General features: G+C 43.4%; 1 protein-coding gene across 6 annotated transcripts in view; it reads left to right on the forward strand.

Annotated features, from left to right (window-relative positions):
* Positions 1 to 15965, forward strand: part of LOC106577493 (VPS10 domain-containing receptor SorCS2) — a 343959-nt gene that overhangs the window by 313907 nt on the left and 14087 nt on the right. For all 6 annotated transcript variants that reach the window (XM_014155530.3, XM_014155527.3, XM_014155529.3 and 3 more), the window contains exons 12-18: positions 2258 to 2334; positions 3035 to 3126; positions 5671 to 5778; positions 14524 to 14644; positions 14741 to 14874; positions 15400 to 15528; positions 15738 to 15909. In XM_014155530.3, coding sequence (XP_014011005.1) covers positions 2258 to 2334; positions 3035 to 3126; positions 5671 to 5778; positions 14524 to 14644; positions 14741 to 14874; positions 15400 to 15528; positions 15738 to 15909 — 833 coding nt within the window. The remainder of the gene's footprint in view (positions 1 to 2257; positions 2335 to 3034; positions 3127 to 5670; positions 5779 to 14523; positions 14645 to 14740; positions 14875 to 15399; positions 15529 to 15737; positions 15910 to 15965) is intronic.

Consider the following 15965-nt stretch of genomic DNA (forward strand, 5'->3'; position numbering starts at 1 on the left):
GGTGTATAATAATGGTCCAGTCTAAATCAAAATAAATTTCACACATATATTATTTATTATTTTTAAAGACAAGATTAGATCAAGAATAGTGTGATGGGTGAGAATATTAGCCTATCACTTGTGAATGATATATTGTCACTTGTGAATGATGACCAGCTTAAGGAAAACAGCGCATGCTTTTTTTGGTGACTTTTTCAAATCATAGTCGCACATATAGGTTTGTATCACAACTAAATTGTCCAAATAGCTTCTTAAAATGAAGCAGATTTTTCCGCTTTACAACGGGTGTAGAGCCTAACTGGCATACATACACAGCAATTTTCACCATAGAAATGCGCCTTTATAATAAAAGCATTACATGCATAATTGCATTTGTGGTCATTTTTGAGAATGGTGTTTCCTGCTAATGGAGATTTGCGCTTATAGCCTACTGCCATAGTAGTTTATCTACATTTTAAGCTGTCGCATCCCACAACTGTCCCGGACTATGTTTGTTGCACAGAATATAATAAGTCAACTGTTGTACTATGGGGGTTAGTAGATTGACATAGGCTTGTGCTTTTGCTGTTTATTAGGCCTACTCATCTTGTTGGCTGCCGAAAAGTAAATGTGGACAGTTCTTCCAATATCTTCAATATGTGCCTCGGAATTGGATGAGGACGTGCGCAGTTGCGTCCCCGATGTGTCTGTCTTCACTTATAGCCTGTGAGAAAGACCCGATCACGTGACTGAGAGCCATGTGAGTGAGAGGTGCTTCGGCACGCAGCGGAGAGAAGGGAATTATAATTATTATATTCAGCCCAAGGGCACAACGGCCACTGGCCGCAAAAGGCATGGATTTTTTTAGGGGGATTATGTCCACACAAAGGGGATGCAGCCGGGAAATTCGAGGCATTATCAAGTGCGTCAGCCAACAAGATCTCTTATTCATTTTTGTAGGTATTTTCTTAAAACTGCATTGTTGATGTCACGGATCCCTCTGAAACTTTCATTGCGCACACCTGGCCCCTATTCCCAATGATTGTATTTGTATATAGGTGCCCTTTGGTTTCCATAGGGCAGTCGATTATTGTTACAATGTCCGTTGGTGCGTGTGAGTACCTGTGCTATGTGTTTTGGCTTTCGTGCATTGTGGATTGCGCAGATGATTGCAGGTCTCGTCCCGTGTGTTAATCATTGTGCCCATGTGTTATTTATTCAAGGTACTCCTCGCTCTTTTTGGGGGGGGTTCTACCCTGTGTTTTGTTACGTGTTTGTTTGGTCTTCGTCCCCATGCTTTTACACGGCACGCCGCAATTTGAGCTTAATAAAAACCCATATTACGCATTCCTGCGCCTGTCTCCCGAATCATTCATACCTACGTGACAGTTGGTTAAGGGCTTGTAAGTAAGCATTTCACTGTAAGGTCTACACCTGTTGTATTCAGCGCATATGACAAATACAATTTGATTTGATTTGTCAACTTGTGAATGAGAGACAAAGCAGAGCTCATGCCTTTCATGCAACATTTTTTCAAATCATCATTAGAATCGCATCATGCAGCCTTAGAATGTATTAAAAATCAAAACAGATAGCCCAGCACTTTTATCATAAATAAAGTTACATAAATAACTCTAAATGAAGCATATAGGAATACCTGTTTCTTTGTTAAGCGCTCAACACAAAATAGCCACATGTGCGCACTCCCTCAATCGTTTGGAGAAAATATAATTTCCATTCTATTCAGTTATGTTCAATTGTATTCTTCAAACTTTAAAATAATATAAAATAATGCCATGGAATTCTAAGCAAATCTTGTCTGCTAAATGAACTAGTGTAGCCCACAGCCATATGGCATAGCCAGATCAGGACCTAACATAAGGACAACTCCGAGTATGCTATTCTGTTCTTTTGAAATAGACTACATTTTCTTCATATGTTTCTTTAGACCTGTCTAAGATAAATCATGGATTTATTGGATGGTGTAGGCTATATTACATGGATTTATTCGACTTTTTAAAATGTAGATGTTCCAAAGGTCTGCATCAGTGGCTTGTAGGCTATGCGTGGAAGCCAGGAGATGCTAGATGTGTTTATGTTAATTAACGGTCAATTACCGCGTGACCAGCAGTTATTTGCTTGACAATCACCGGCTGACAAAATGTCATGACCGCCACAGCTCTAGCTGTGACATCCATGGCTGCTGCCTGCTCATTCAATTGACTATCTCTCTCTCTGTCTCTCTCGCTCTCTCTCTCTCTGTCTCTCTGTTTGTCAGGTAACCTGGGTTCCCAGCTGGTGGAGTATAAAGAAGAGATGTACATCACCTCTGACTGTGGGAAGACTTGGAGACAGGTGAGTCTCTGTCTCTCCCCACCTCCCTCCACACCTCTCTCACCACCGCCCTCCCCACCTCCCTCCCCGCTTCTCTCCTCACCTCCCTCCATACTTCCCTCCCCTCCTCCCTCCCCGCTTCTCTCCTCACCTCCCTCCATACTTCCCTCCCCACCTCCCTCCCCCACCTCTCTCCTCACCTCCCTCCATACTTCCCTCCCCACCTCCCTCCACACCCCTCTCACCACCGCCCTCCCCACCTCCCTCCCCGCTTCTCTCCCCACCTCCCTCCATACTTCCCTCCCCACCTCCCTCCCCCACCTCTCTCCCCACGTCCCTCCATACTTCCCTCCCTCCATACCTCCCTCCTCACCTCCCTCCCCACCTCTCTCACCACCTCCCTCCCCACCTCTCTCTCCACCTCCCTCCATACCTCCCTCACCATCTCCACCCCCACCTCTCACTCCACCTAAAAAAGGAGAAGATTCAGGGAGGAAATTCAATTCAAGGCGGAGGTTAACTTCCAACCTCCTGACAAAACCTATTATACAGTGTTCAGCTTTTTGAAGAAGTTTTATGACAACCTCTAATTTCCATGCTCTTCTTTTATGTGATGTATTAATGTACCGTAATCTAATTTATTTCTAGCGCTTATCGTCCTACTAACTTTTCACTCCCTGGTCTTTTCGACACTTCCTGTGATTGTCCTTCCTGTTTGCAGGTGTTTGAGGAAGAGCATCACATCCTGTACCTGGACCATGGAGGGGTCATTGTTGCCATCAAAGACACCTCCATCCCCCTCAAAATACTCAAGTAGGCTCATTTTACTGTCAAAATACTCTGTAACTCCAATACTCATGACACTCAATATACCAATACAGGAGCCACCAATGTGTCCATACAGTCCTATGACCGTTCATCTATGACCTTCAAAACACCTGACCAGGACTAGGTCTCTCCTGTGGATCATATCTATATCAATAGATTTTATCTCAATGAAGCTATAACCTTGATAAACGTTGAATGAAAAAGAAATGATAAAAAGCACTCAGTAATGAGAATCCTTATCACTGACCTTTATCAGCAGATGACCTTTGTCTCAACAGCCTCATCAGCATCAGAAAGGTCAACTTTATGCCCACTTCACCCTCTAAACCCCAAATCACTGCCTTGGGACTGGGCTGCAGTAGAAATCTTCAGGCAAGAGCGTGAGAGTGTTTTGAAAGGCGTTTGGGAGACATTGCCACAGTCAGTGTCTGTACTCTGTGTGCCCTTTATTTAAAGGTAAACTCTCTCTGAGAGAGAGAGAGAGAGGAGAGAGAGAGAGAGAGAGAGAGAGAGAGAGAGAGAGAGAGAGAGAGAGAGAGAGAGAGAGAGAGAGAGAGAATGAATGAATCTGTGTTAGTCATGAGCCCTCCAACAGCCCTAAAAGACCCTTCAAACAAAAAGAGAACCCTCTTCAAACCCAGTCACTGACACGAGTCCAAAATCCATATCCTCAAAGGAGACGTTTTTCTCCCCCTCTCAGAAGGGCACTTGAATTTGAGAGTTCAAGAAGCAGGCCCTCTGGGTTTCCAACACCGCTACATATGTACTGTAGATCACAGAGATTCACTTTCTGTTAGGGGCCCCTTGGAAAGCAAAAGGCCCCAACTCAAGGATGACCCTTGCCAATATTCTGACTTCACTGCACATACTTGTTCAAATAATGTTAGATAATGCCTGGCTTTGAATAACATCAATAGCAGCGGGGTTGTTTGGGGTGATGTACTATCCCACCACTGCCATGTCGCTTTTAATCATATAAAAACATAACGTTCTCGGAGATGAGATGGCAAAAAAAGAAAAAAAATTGTCTTATACATAATAAGGTTCTGTGAATTTACAAGTAAATCCACACTTATTTTCATGCAGTCATGTTTTGTTTATACAGTGTGTGTATGAGGTATGGATTAAATGCAGATTGGTGCTAGGAAAGGCTGTAGTGTACATTAATTCATCACAAATACACAGTTATTAATGTTATTAATGCATTAGACTGCACCAAAGGTTTACGAAAATGTGCACTTAGGATAAGTTATTCTTTCAACATGCTCTTAGTGTTAGAGAGGAAGAGAGAGACAGAGTGATTGAGGGGGGAAAAAAGCCGGAGAAAGAGAAAGCAAAACTGAGACACACAACAACAAACCATTCCCCCTTGCTAATTCTCTCTGTATACAGTATTGGGATGTCTTTCTGGCTCTGATTCTCTCTGTATATATTGTCTAATCTCTGTCTCTCTAGAGTCTCTCTAGTTTTACTCCTGGCTTGTTAGCACAACAATTTGCATACCCTGCAGACATAGGTCTGCTACTCAATCCCACAGTGATTCCTTTCCAATACATAACCCTATTTATGTAAGTAACCCTGTTGATTCTGGGAGCCATATCCACAGGAGGTTAAGTTGAGTTAGAAGTTAGCTATCCGTACCCCTATCCTCTAATTTTAAAGTCCTTCCTTAAAGTAAACAGTAGCCTGTGGTTCTGGTGGCGTGTTTGAAGACAGACCCACGCAGAAACATCTTGGCAATGACATGCGGTCTAGATGTTGACTTGACAGGTCCTTAAATCAGGTCGCGGTTCAGTCACAGTTGGAGATTATCCTATCTCTCATGACATGTATGCAATGACAGCATTACATCCTCCTAGACAGAAGCCTTACTAATATGAAGGGTGTTTTTTCTGCCTCTTTCCAAGATGGCCATTCTAGGAAAGTCTGTAGAACTCTGTAGTTTATGAATGACAGCTTCCACCCTCATCATGGGCACAGACTACACCTCCTACTCAGATGCATGCATCAATCTGGACCTACCATCACTTCACACTCGCAGGGAAGTCTCTCAAGATTCTTCGCAAAAGATCACTTCTAAAAAATCCGATCTCTGGCTACTGGCATATGCTCCCTCCTCAACGATCGTCTGTGAGCATACACCAGACCCGCTCCTCAACTAAACTGGAACTGATCCACTGCAGGACTGAGCGTTTCCACTGCAGTGCCATCCCAGCCATGGTTCGCCTACTGAACAGCTCACGATGATCAGAATTTTTTGCCTATATCTGTTGTTTATTGTATTTTAGTTTGCATTGACATTATATTGAAAAGTAAGTCGTATACACAATTCAGCATATTGCTGCCATTTGTACAACGTTCTGCTGAAAAAAACTGTAAAAAAACAAAACATTATCTCTCTCTAGTTAGGAAGAGTACTACCAATAAGAAAGCTCATATGAATGCCTCTTCCAAGATGGCCGCCTGTTGAAAATAACCCATAGACTTCCATAGAGTTGTTGTAATTGTGTTAATGTTTTTTCTCCTTAGGTTCAGTATCGATGAGGGAAGGACCTGGACCATCCACAACTTCACCAGCACCTCGGTTTTCGTTGATGGACTTCTGAGCGAACCGGGAGATGAGACACTGGTCATGACGTAAGTGTACCGTGGAATCTTCCAGAATCCTCAATGAAGCTGTACATTTTGGGAAGGGAATGATGAGCTTTGTAGTATGGTAATAGGCCCTATTTCAAGGGAACCTCTTCTCCAACGCTCTGCCATTGGTTCAATAGAACTCTCTCAACTTGTAACAAGTCATTGATTGGTTTCTTAACACTATTAATTCAACACTAAGGGGTCTGATTGGCTTGAGCCTATTATTCAGATGAGATGGCCAAGCAATGATTCACCCAGGAGAGTGAGAATTGATCCTGCAGTCTCAGTGACACCTCATGCTGCTTACCTCACAGTTCTACCCTGCTCTCCTGGCTCCTCTGTTCTCCAATAAGGGGCTTAGTAAGGAATATGGAGCAGCTGCCTCTTCAGCAGGGTTTTCTCATCTCCCCAATGCACTCTCCATTAGTTAAGGACACGGCCATTTCCCCTGTGATTTTCTGCTGCACTTCCTCTTAAGGGATTGATTAGCCTAGTGTTTTCTTCTGTACTTCTCACTTTTTATGTTGCTCTCTACCTCACTCTCTCGCTCTCTCTCTCTCTCGTTCCCTAAACCCCTATCTCTCCCTCTCTCTCTCTACCTCTCTCTCTCTCTCCCTTCCACTCTCTCTCCATTTCTCTCCCTCTCTCCCTTAATCTAATCATCTTCAGTGAATTAGATGGAGTAATTGTAGAGGCACATCAAGTCAAAGTTTTGGCCCCAGTGGGGCGATAAGACCTGGGTTTCATTTGAGCAGAAATGCGGGTAGTGGATGGGGGTGTCGTGAGAGGACAGAATCATGAGCTAACAGGACAACAATTTTCTCCTGCGCCGAGTTGCGGCCATGGGTCTGATTCGGGTCGTCACGGAAGACCGACACACGCAGACACACACATGCACACACACGGACACACACCCCACACACACACGCCATCTGCCTCCTGTGAGATATGGCGAGGAGTGAGACAGGTAGAGGACAACTGATGGCCAACCACGATTGCCCTGGTGTATTTTCCAGCCCTGACTTCGATTTTTTTGATGGTGGAGGACTCTCGTCTCGTCTTTGAACAGTGACTTACTGTAGCACCAAGGACAGGCTGGAAGGGGGAGAGGCCTTTCCACATACTAATGACAAGAGCCTTGGGAGGTTAAAACTGTGACTGGACACATTATTTTAAAGGACTTGCAACATATGTGATTCACATGTTTGAGAGGGAGGGAGAGAAAGAGGGAGAGGGGTGGACAAAGGGAGAGAGATAGTGAGAAAGAAAGTGAGAAAGAAAGAAAGAAAGAAAGAAAGAAAGAAAGAAAGAAAGAAAGAAAGAAAGAAAGAAAGAAAGAAAGAAAGAAAGAAAGAAAGAGAAAGAAAGAAAAATATCAAGTTAGAGTGATAAGGAGCAGGACGAGACATATCAAATCAAATCGAGCTTTATTTATTCAGCACATTTTAGACATGGAATGCAATGCAATTTGCTTTACAGGGGGAAAAAAACGAATGAAAATCAATGAAAATAAAAACTGAAATATTTACTACACAACAAAAGATTTTAAAAAACTAAAGAATGACACACTGAACAACTAAAAAAGCAGCCTAAGGAAAAGCAAAGCTAAAAATATGGGTTTTAAGATCTATTTTAAATATGTCCACAGTTTCGGCCCCCCTCAGGTTCTCCGGCAGGCTATTCCAGGGGCTGGGTGCATAATAACTAAAGGCTTGGTCCTAGGTTTTGGAATAGCTAAAAAGTCAGTGCCAGTGCCAGAGGACCTGAGGGACCTACTGGGTACATAACTTAAAAGCAGATCTGACATGTATTGTAGTGCAAAATCGTGGATTGATTTAAAAACCAATGGAATAATCTAAAACTCACAGGCAGCCAGTGCAGAGACCTTTAAACTGGTGTAATGTGTGCTCTTCATCTGGTCTTGGTCAGTACCCATGCTGCAGCATTCTGTGTGTTTTGCAAGTGAACAATGGGTTTCTTGGGTAGACCAGACAGGAGGGCATTACAGTAGTCAAGCCTGCTTGTAATAAAATCATGGATGAGTCTCTCTGTATCAGCCTGAGAGAGAAACGTCAGCATCTTGGCAATGTTCCTCAGGTGGTACAAAGCTATTTTGGTCACATTCCTAATGTGCGATATGAAATTTTGTTCAGAATCTAAAGTAACACCTAGGTTTTTTACTTGGTGTTTTGTCTTTATTGCCCTTGAATTAAAATGTGCGGCTAGATTCTCTCTCTGTGCTTTGGTTCCAACAATACGTACCCCGGTCTTGATTTAGCTGGAGGAAGTTCCAACTATTTAAATCACTAATACAGTCTAATAATTTATCCATAGAGCTAAAATCCTCTGGTGACACAGAAATGTAAAGTTGTGTATGGTCTGCATAGGAGTGAAAATCAATGCTGTACTATCTGATAACGCTGCCAAGGGGTAAAATACAGTATATAAACTGAACAGTACCAGACCCAAAATCGAACCCTGTGGAGTGCCACATAAGATATGTATTTTCCCTGAGTTATGTTCACCAAAGGTGATAAAAATTCTTCACCGGTTAAATAGGTCCAAAACCAATTTAGAACTGGACCGGAGAGGCCAACCCACCTCTTCAGTCTTTCCAGAAGGACATCATGGTCAACAGTGTTGATAGCAGCATTTAAATCTAAGATGTTTGGCATCTGTGTTGGCTCTAAGATAATTTACCACTTTAACTAAAGCTGTCTCTGTGCTGTGTGCTGTGGTGGGCACGAATACAGTTGGTACTTCAAAAATAATTTAGCTGTTTGAACACCAATTTCTCCAGAATTGTTCTTAAGAATGGAAGGTTGGAGATTGGCCGAAAATTGCTAAGATCTGAGGAATCTAGATGACTTTTCTTCAAAATGTCACCTGCTGGCTCGAAAAAACAACAGGAGAGGTAGAGTCAGGCGCAGGAGACAGAGAGTTCTTGACCACACTTCTTTATTCAAGACAACTGGATGTGGTCACCAAAAATATAGGGGCGCAGCCCTTAAATTATTCTGCGGTGGTGTACACAATGAAAACAAACCACAGGCAGAGGGAAAAACTAGTACACGTTCCTATAGCACAAAACCCGGACAAGAAACACAATCACGCACAAACACATACATCCTACGCTAAACGAAATAACCCCCCCCCCACTAATGACTAACCCAAAACAGGTGCGTGCCTACCTAGACCTAACCAACAGAAAGTGAAACAAAAAGGGATCGATGGTAGCTAGTAGGCCGGCGACGACGACCGCCGAGCTCCGCCCAGCCGAGGAGGGGCGCCACCATCCGTCACTGTCGTGACACGAAAGGGGTTTCACCATAGCAGTTTTTAGTGCAATGGGAAAAGTGAGTGATTAAGAATAGCTTGTAATTCTTCAGATATGCAATTAAAAACTGTTTTGAAGAAGCATGTCTGTGTCAACCAAGGAAAATAAATCCATAGTGCTTTTGCGTGGTAGGCTAGAGCACATATCATCAAACTTCTCATCAGGTCTTGCTTGACTGATACCCAGCCTAATGTTTGCTATCTAGTCTCTGAAATATGTCGCAAACTCATCACATTTAGATGTGGAGGAAAGTTCACATAGGTTTGCAGGGGCCATCAATGGTTGAGAAGAGCACTCTCAAATGATTCTGATGAATAGTGATCAAGGTCAAATGAGCTCGTCTGGCATTTCTAATTGCCTTGTTATATATGCCAAGTTGCTCTCTCAGAATATCATAATGGACCTGCAACTTTGACTTCCTCCACTTCCACTCTGCCATTCTGCAATTTCTCTTTAATTGATTCGTTTCCTCACTCATCTAACGGGCTCTCTGTTTGGATGTGGCCTTTTTCAACCTTACTAGAGCTATGGCATCAATGGTTGCCATTCATTTGCTATTAAAGTATGATCAACTAAATCATCACACGAGGTAGGCAGAATAGGTGATGGAATATTGTTCATACACTCAATAAAATCTGTAGCAACTTCAGAGGTAAAATAGCATTTCTTAATCATGTGTTCAGTATTACCCTGTGCTATGGGCAACAAGGTAGTAAAAAATCCCCAGTGGTGATCAGATAAAGCAACATCAACAATAGAGGATATGTCAATAGAAAGCCCCTTGATAATAACCAGGTCCAGAGTATGGGTGGGCCCAGTAACCTGTTGGATAAAGTCCATAGAGCTCAAAAGATTCATAAATTCAATGGCCTTGGAGTCAGTCTCTTTGTCAACATGAATATTAAAATCACACAACACAATGATTTTATCATAGTTCTCAAGGACAATATCAAATTTATTTATATAGCCCTTCTTAGATCAGCTGATATCTCAGGGTGCTGTACAGAAACCCAGCCTAAAACCCCAAACAGCAACAATGCAGGTGTAGAAGCATGGTGGCTAGGAAAAACTCCCTAGAAAGGCCAAAACCTAGGAAGAAACCTTGAGAGGAACCAGGCTATGAGGGGTGGCCAGTCCTCTTCTGGCTGTGCTGGGTGGAGATTATAACAGAACATGGCCAAGATGTTCAAATGTTCATAAATCAGCAGGGTCAAATAATAATAATCCCAGTAGTTGTCGAGGGTGCAACAGGTCAGCACCTCTACCGCTCCTGCTGTCTCTAGAGAGTTTAAAACAGCAGGTCTGGGACAGGTAGCACGTCCGGTGAACAGGCAAGGGTTCCATAGCCGCAGGCAGAACAGTTGAAACTGGAGCAGCAGCACGGCCAGGTGGACTGGGGACAGCAAGGAGTCATCATGCCAGGTAGTCCTGAGGCATGGTCCTAGGGCTCAGGTCCTCCGAGAGGGAGAAAGAAAGAAAGAGAGAATTAGAGAGAGCATACTTAAATTCACACAGGACACCGGATAAGACAGGAGAAATACTCCAGATATAACAGACTGACCCTAGCCCCCTGACACATAAACTACTGCAGCATAAATACTGGAGGCTGAGACAGGAGGGGTCAGGAGACACTATGGCCGCATCCGATGATACCCCCGGACAGGGCCAAACAGGCAGGATATAACCCCACCCACTTTGCCAACGCACAGCCCCCACACCACTAGAGGGATATCTTCAACCACTAGAGGGATATTTTCAACCACCAACTTACCATCCTGAGACAAGGCGGAGTATAGCCCACAAAGATCTCCGCCACGGCACAACCCAAGGGGGGGGCGCCAACCCAGACAGGAAGACCACGTCAGTGACTCAACCCACTCAAGTGACGCACCCCTCCTAGGGACAGCATGGAAGAGCACCTGTAAGAAAGTGACTCAGCCCCTGTAATAGGGTTAGAGGCAGAGAATCCCAGTGGAGAGATGGGAACCGGCCAGGCAAGGGTGGTTCGTTGCTCCAGAGCCTTTCCGTTCACCTTCACACTCCTTGGCCAGACTACACTCAATCATAGGACCTACTGAAGAGATGAGTCTTCAATAAAGACTTAAAGGTTGAGACTGAGTCTGCGTCTCTCAAATGGGTAGGCAGACCATTCCATAAAAATGAACTCTATAGGAGAAAGCCCTGCCCTAGACAATAGTTCAGATGATACAGTAAAGAAAGTGGGGCAGTGCTTCGGTGGCCTATACAGGGTTATGGCCAGCACTGGTGGGTAACATTTAAACAATATAGCATGATGCTCAAAAGACCCAAAGTCGCCAAACAAAATGTCCTTACATCTGAAAGCTTTAGTAAAAATAGAGGCTGTCCCCCCACCCTTTTTCCCTTTTCTGATAGAGGATGACAACTTGTAATCTGGGAGGAGGCTTCAATAAGAGCGGCAGTACAGTCTGATGACAGCCATGTTTCAGTGAGAAACATGCAATCAACTTTGAGCTCAGTAACGAGGTCATTCACGAGAAAGGTTTTACTTGTGATTGCTCTCACATTTAAAAGCGCCATATTCAATAGAAATACAATCATGGATAAAGAGAGATTGGGAGTGAGAGAGGGGGATAAAACAACAGCATCTGTGATCAAGATATGAGTTCACAGTTGCAGCCTATTAGAATGGGGTGAATTGTTGCATACGTAACGGAACAGATGTCAGGGCTGCTGACATATTTTCCCATCAATCTGTTCCCAAAAGAGCATGCTCTCACAGACGGTCTATGAAAATAAGTGCTCAAAATGCTACATTTTAATACATAAGTAAAAAAATGTTACTTCCTCATTTTTTCATAATGATATAATGCCATCTAGTGGACATATACAATAACGCATATCATACAATGCTCTTATGAATGCTTTTGAGCCTCTTTAAAGAGACCATTTAGGACAATCTTTTGTGCAGAGCAGTCAATGGCTTTTTAGGCCATCTTAATAAAAGGGACATCTGGGTCTTTGATGTAGCCTTCCCTGTAGCTCTGTTGGTAGAGCATGGTGTTTGCAACACCAGGGTTGTGGGTTCGATTCCCACGGGGGACCAGCACAGAAAAAATAAATAAAAATGAAATTGTATGAAATGTATGCATTCACTACTGTAAGTCGCTCTGGATAAGAGCGTCTGCTAAATGACGTAAATGTACAAAGTATGGACTATAGAATGGTCCAGGAGCACTCAAGTGGATCCCTGCTCATTAGGGAAGTGTTGATAAGTAGAGACCACAGACATGTCACGAAGCTACTGTCAGACTGCTCTGTTCCCAAAAGAGGGGATTGGTTCAACCATGTCACATGACCAGGGACCAGAGGATATGGTTCAGGAGTCGCACCTCATGGAATAGGAGTTGGAGCTCTGTGGCTGCGTTTAGACATGCATCCATGTTCTGCTTATTTTTTTATTAATTTGTCTTTTGACCAATCAAATCAGTTCTGAAAACAATCTGATGTGAACATGTCTGATGTGATTGGTCAAAGTACTTAAATGAGTGGAAAAAATATTAGAATTGGGTTGCCTGTCTAAACGCAGCCGCCTATGTGGATAAATGTGGAAATGGTTGGATGTACGGGTGGGTGGAAGGGTGGGCAGATGGATGAGTGCAGAACAGACAGGGCAGACAGTCAGACCGAAAGAGGGTGGTGCGGACGGCCCAGCGAATCACTTGGATTGAGTTCCTAGCCATCCAGGACGTACATGTCAGGAGTGTCTGAGAAAAATTGTCAAAGACTCCAACCACCCGAGACATGGAGAACCGCTGCTCTCTATGCTCCCATCCTGCAGACGGTACCGGTGAATCAAGGCTCAGACCAACAGACTCCTGAACAGCTTCAATCCCCTGGCCATAAGACTGTTAAATGGCTAACAACTACTTCTCCCCTCACACCTACGCTGCTGCTAAAATGATTATTGATTTGATTTATTACTACCACTACGCTGCTGTTCATTGATTATTGATTGCCATTACAATTAGTACCTATCTATTTTATCCTGCTACTAGTCACTAATTCTCCTCTTTACATGTATACAGTATATTATCACTAGTATATAACGATAAGTATTTATATGTTCCTGCTTCCACTCATTTACCAGCCCTGTTAACATGTAAACTCAGCAAAAAAAGAAACAGCCCTTTTTCAGGACACTGTCTTTCAAAGATAATTCGTAAAAATTCAAATAACTTCACAGATCTTCATTGTAAAGGGGTTAAACACTGTTTCCCATGCTTGTTCAATGACCCATAAACAATGAATGAACATGCACCTGTGGAACGGTCATTAAGACACTAACAGCTTACAGACGGTAGGCAATTAAGGTCACAGTTATGAAAATTTAGGACACTAAAGAGGCCTTTCTACTGACTCTGGAGAAACACCAAAAGAAAGATGCCCAGGGTCCCTGCTCATCTGCGTGAACGTGCCTTAGGCATGCTGCAAGGAGGCATCAGGACTGCAGACGCCTAAGCTCGTGACATGTCTGTGAGACGCCTAAGACAGTGCTACAGGGAGACAGGACGGACAGCTGATCGTCCTCGCATTGGCAAACCACGTGTAACAACACCTGCATAGGATCGGTACATCCGAACATCACACCTGCAGGACAGGTACATGATGGCAACAACAACTGCCCGAGTTACACCAGGAACACACAATCCCTCCATCAGTGCTCAGACTGTCCGCAATAGGCTGAGAGACGCTGGACTGAGGGCTTGTAGGCCTGTTGTAAGGCACGTCTCTTCTTATTGGTGCCCTTTAGTAGTGGTTTCTTTGTGTAACGATGTACTCTGAGAGTTAGGAAGCAAGTTCAGTGAGTGAGTACATTTAATAAATAAATGAACAAAACTAGAAACACAAACAGCGCACCGCCATTCCTGTGGCGGTCCTCATGAGAGCCAGTTTCATCATAGCGCTTGATGGTTTTTGCAACTGCACTTGAAAAAACGTTAAAAGTTCTTAAAATGTTCCGTATTGACTGACCTTTATGTCTTAAAGTAATGATGGACTGTTGTTTCTCTTTGCTTATTATAGTGCAAAGCTGTCATCAAGGCAAAAGGTGGCTATTTGAAGAATCTCAAATATGACATACATTTAGATTTGTTTAACACTTTTTTGGTTACTACAGGATTCCATATGTGTTATTTCATAGTTCTGATGCCTTCACTATTATTCTACAATGTAGAAAATAGTAAAAATAAAGAAAAACCCTTGAATGAGTAGGTGTTCTAAAACTTTTCACCGGTAGTGTATATATATTTATTTATATATCATTATTATTATAATTTTTTGTTATACTATTTTGATATTGATTACTGCACTTCACTGTGCATGTGACAATATAAATGTATCTCTCTTCCCCTTATATCTCTCTGCAGGGTGTTTGGTCACATCAGTTACCGGTCAGACTGGGAGCTTGTCAAGGTGGACTTCAGACAGTCATTCCCCAGACAGTGTACCGAGGCCGACTACGACTCCTGGAAACTCACTGACCTGAAGGTACCCAACACACACACATTCCCATGTCTTTGTAAATATCTTGCGTTTATCCTACACTTTTACAATCAGCTAATGTATACTTTCGGCCCGCATCAGGGAGAGAAGTGCATCATGGGTCAGGAGAGGAGTTTCAGGAAGAGGAAGGACACCGCATTCTGCATCAAGGGGAAGAGCTACACCTCCGCCCTCACTACCAAGACCTGCCAGTGCTCCGAGAAAGACTTCAACTGGTGAGACCACAGCAAAACCAGAACACTCTAATGCAATAGTATATACTTCAGATAAAGACTTGATAAATAAATTATAAGGGTCACTGTCAGGGTTAGGGTTTGATTCCTTTTGTATTCAGGAGATGAATTGAAAATCCAATACAAGCATTTTCAATGAGGATCCTCTTTAATTTACAACACTGTTCTTGAATAAGATGATAAGAATGACACTGACCCTAAGCTTGATTGATTCACAACAAACAGAATCAATCAATGCTGTTTGTAGACTCTAGACGATTGATATTGATCCTATTATGTGAAGCCTGTTGGCGTCTTTGTTGTTGGTGTCTATCGATCATTGAGGTCATGAACTGTATTTGCTCTTTGACGTTGCCCTTTGTCTGCACACTAGATGGAACTTACCCTTAGGCACTGATATGTTTTCCCCTCTTCCAATCCTAACCTTAACCATTAGTGGGAGAAACACAAAAAATTATCGTAGATCAGTGCCTAGGGGGTAACGTTCTCCTCTTCCTCTGTGTTTAGTGACTATGGGTTTGAGCGTGCCCCGAGCCTGAAGACCGAGGGAGATAGATGCTTTGCTGACTTCTGGCACGACCCAGACTCGCCACCTGACGACTGCCATCTGGGACACGACTTCGAGTCCAGCACAGGGTGAGGGATAATAGAATGCACAAACACACATATACACACAAACACGCACATGCTGCCTCTCACCACTCTTCCTCTCCCTACCTCATCTCATTAAAAATTCATCATTATTATTTTAGTACTCCAGTCTCTCTGCCTTACGTAAACTACACCTGACCCATCACAAGTCCCCCTGTTTTCTGACATTGGTACGGTCCTGTGCTGTGTTGCAGGTACAGGAAGGTTGTGTCCAACATGTGTGAGGGGGGAGTGAACAAGCAGCAGAGCGCCAAGCAGCACACCTGTCCTCTGCTGCCTCCCAGAGGCCTCCAGCTGGGTATAAAGGGGCAGATGCTGGCTGTGGCGCCTGGTGATGACATCACCTTCATCGTCCACCAGGAACAGGTACGGATTACTTAAATCAAAATTTTGAGCAGTGTAGGGAGTCTCAAAAAACCATG

This window comes from Salmo salar, chromosome 18 (genome assembly GCF_965601325.2).
Source record: "Salmo salar chromosome 18, fSalSal1, whole genome shotgun sequence".
Lineage (NCBI taxonomy): Eukaryota > Metazoa > Chordata > Actinopteri > Salmoniformes > Salmonidae > Salmo > Salmo salar.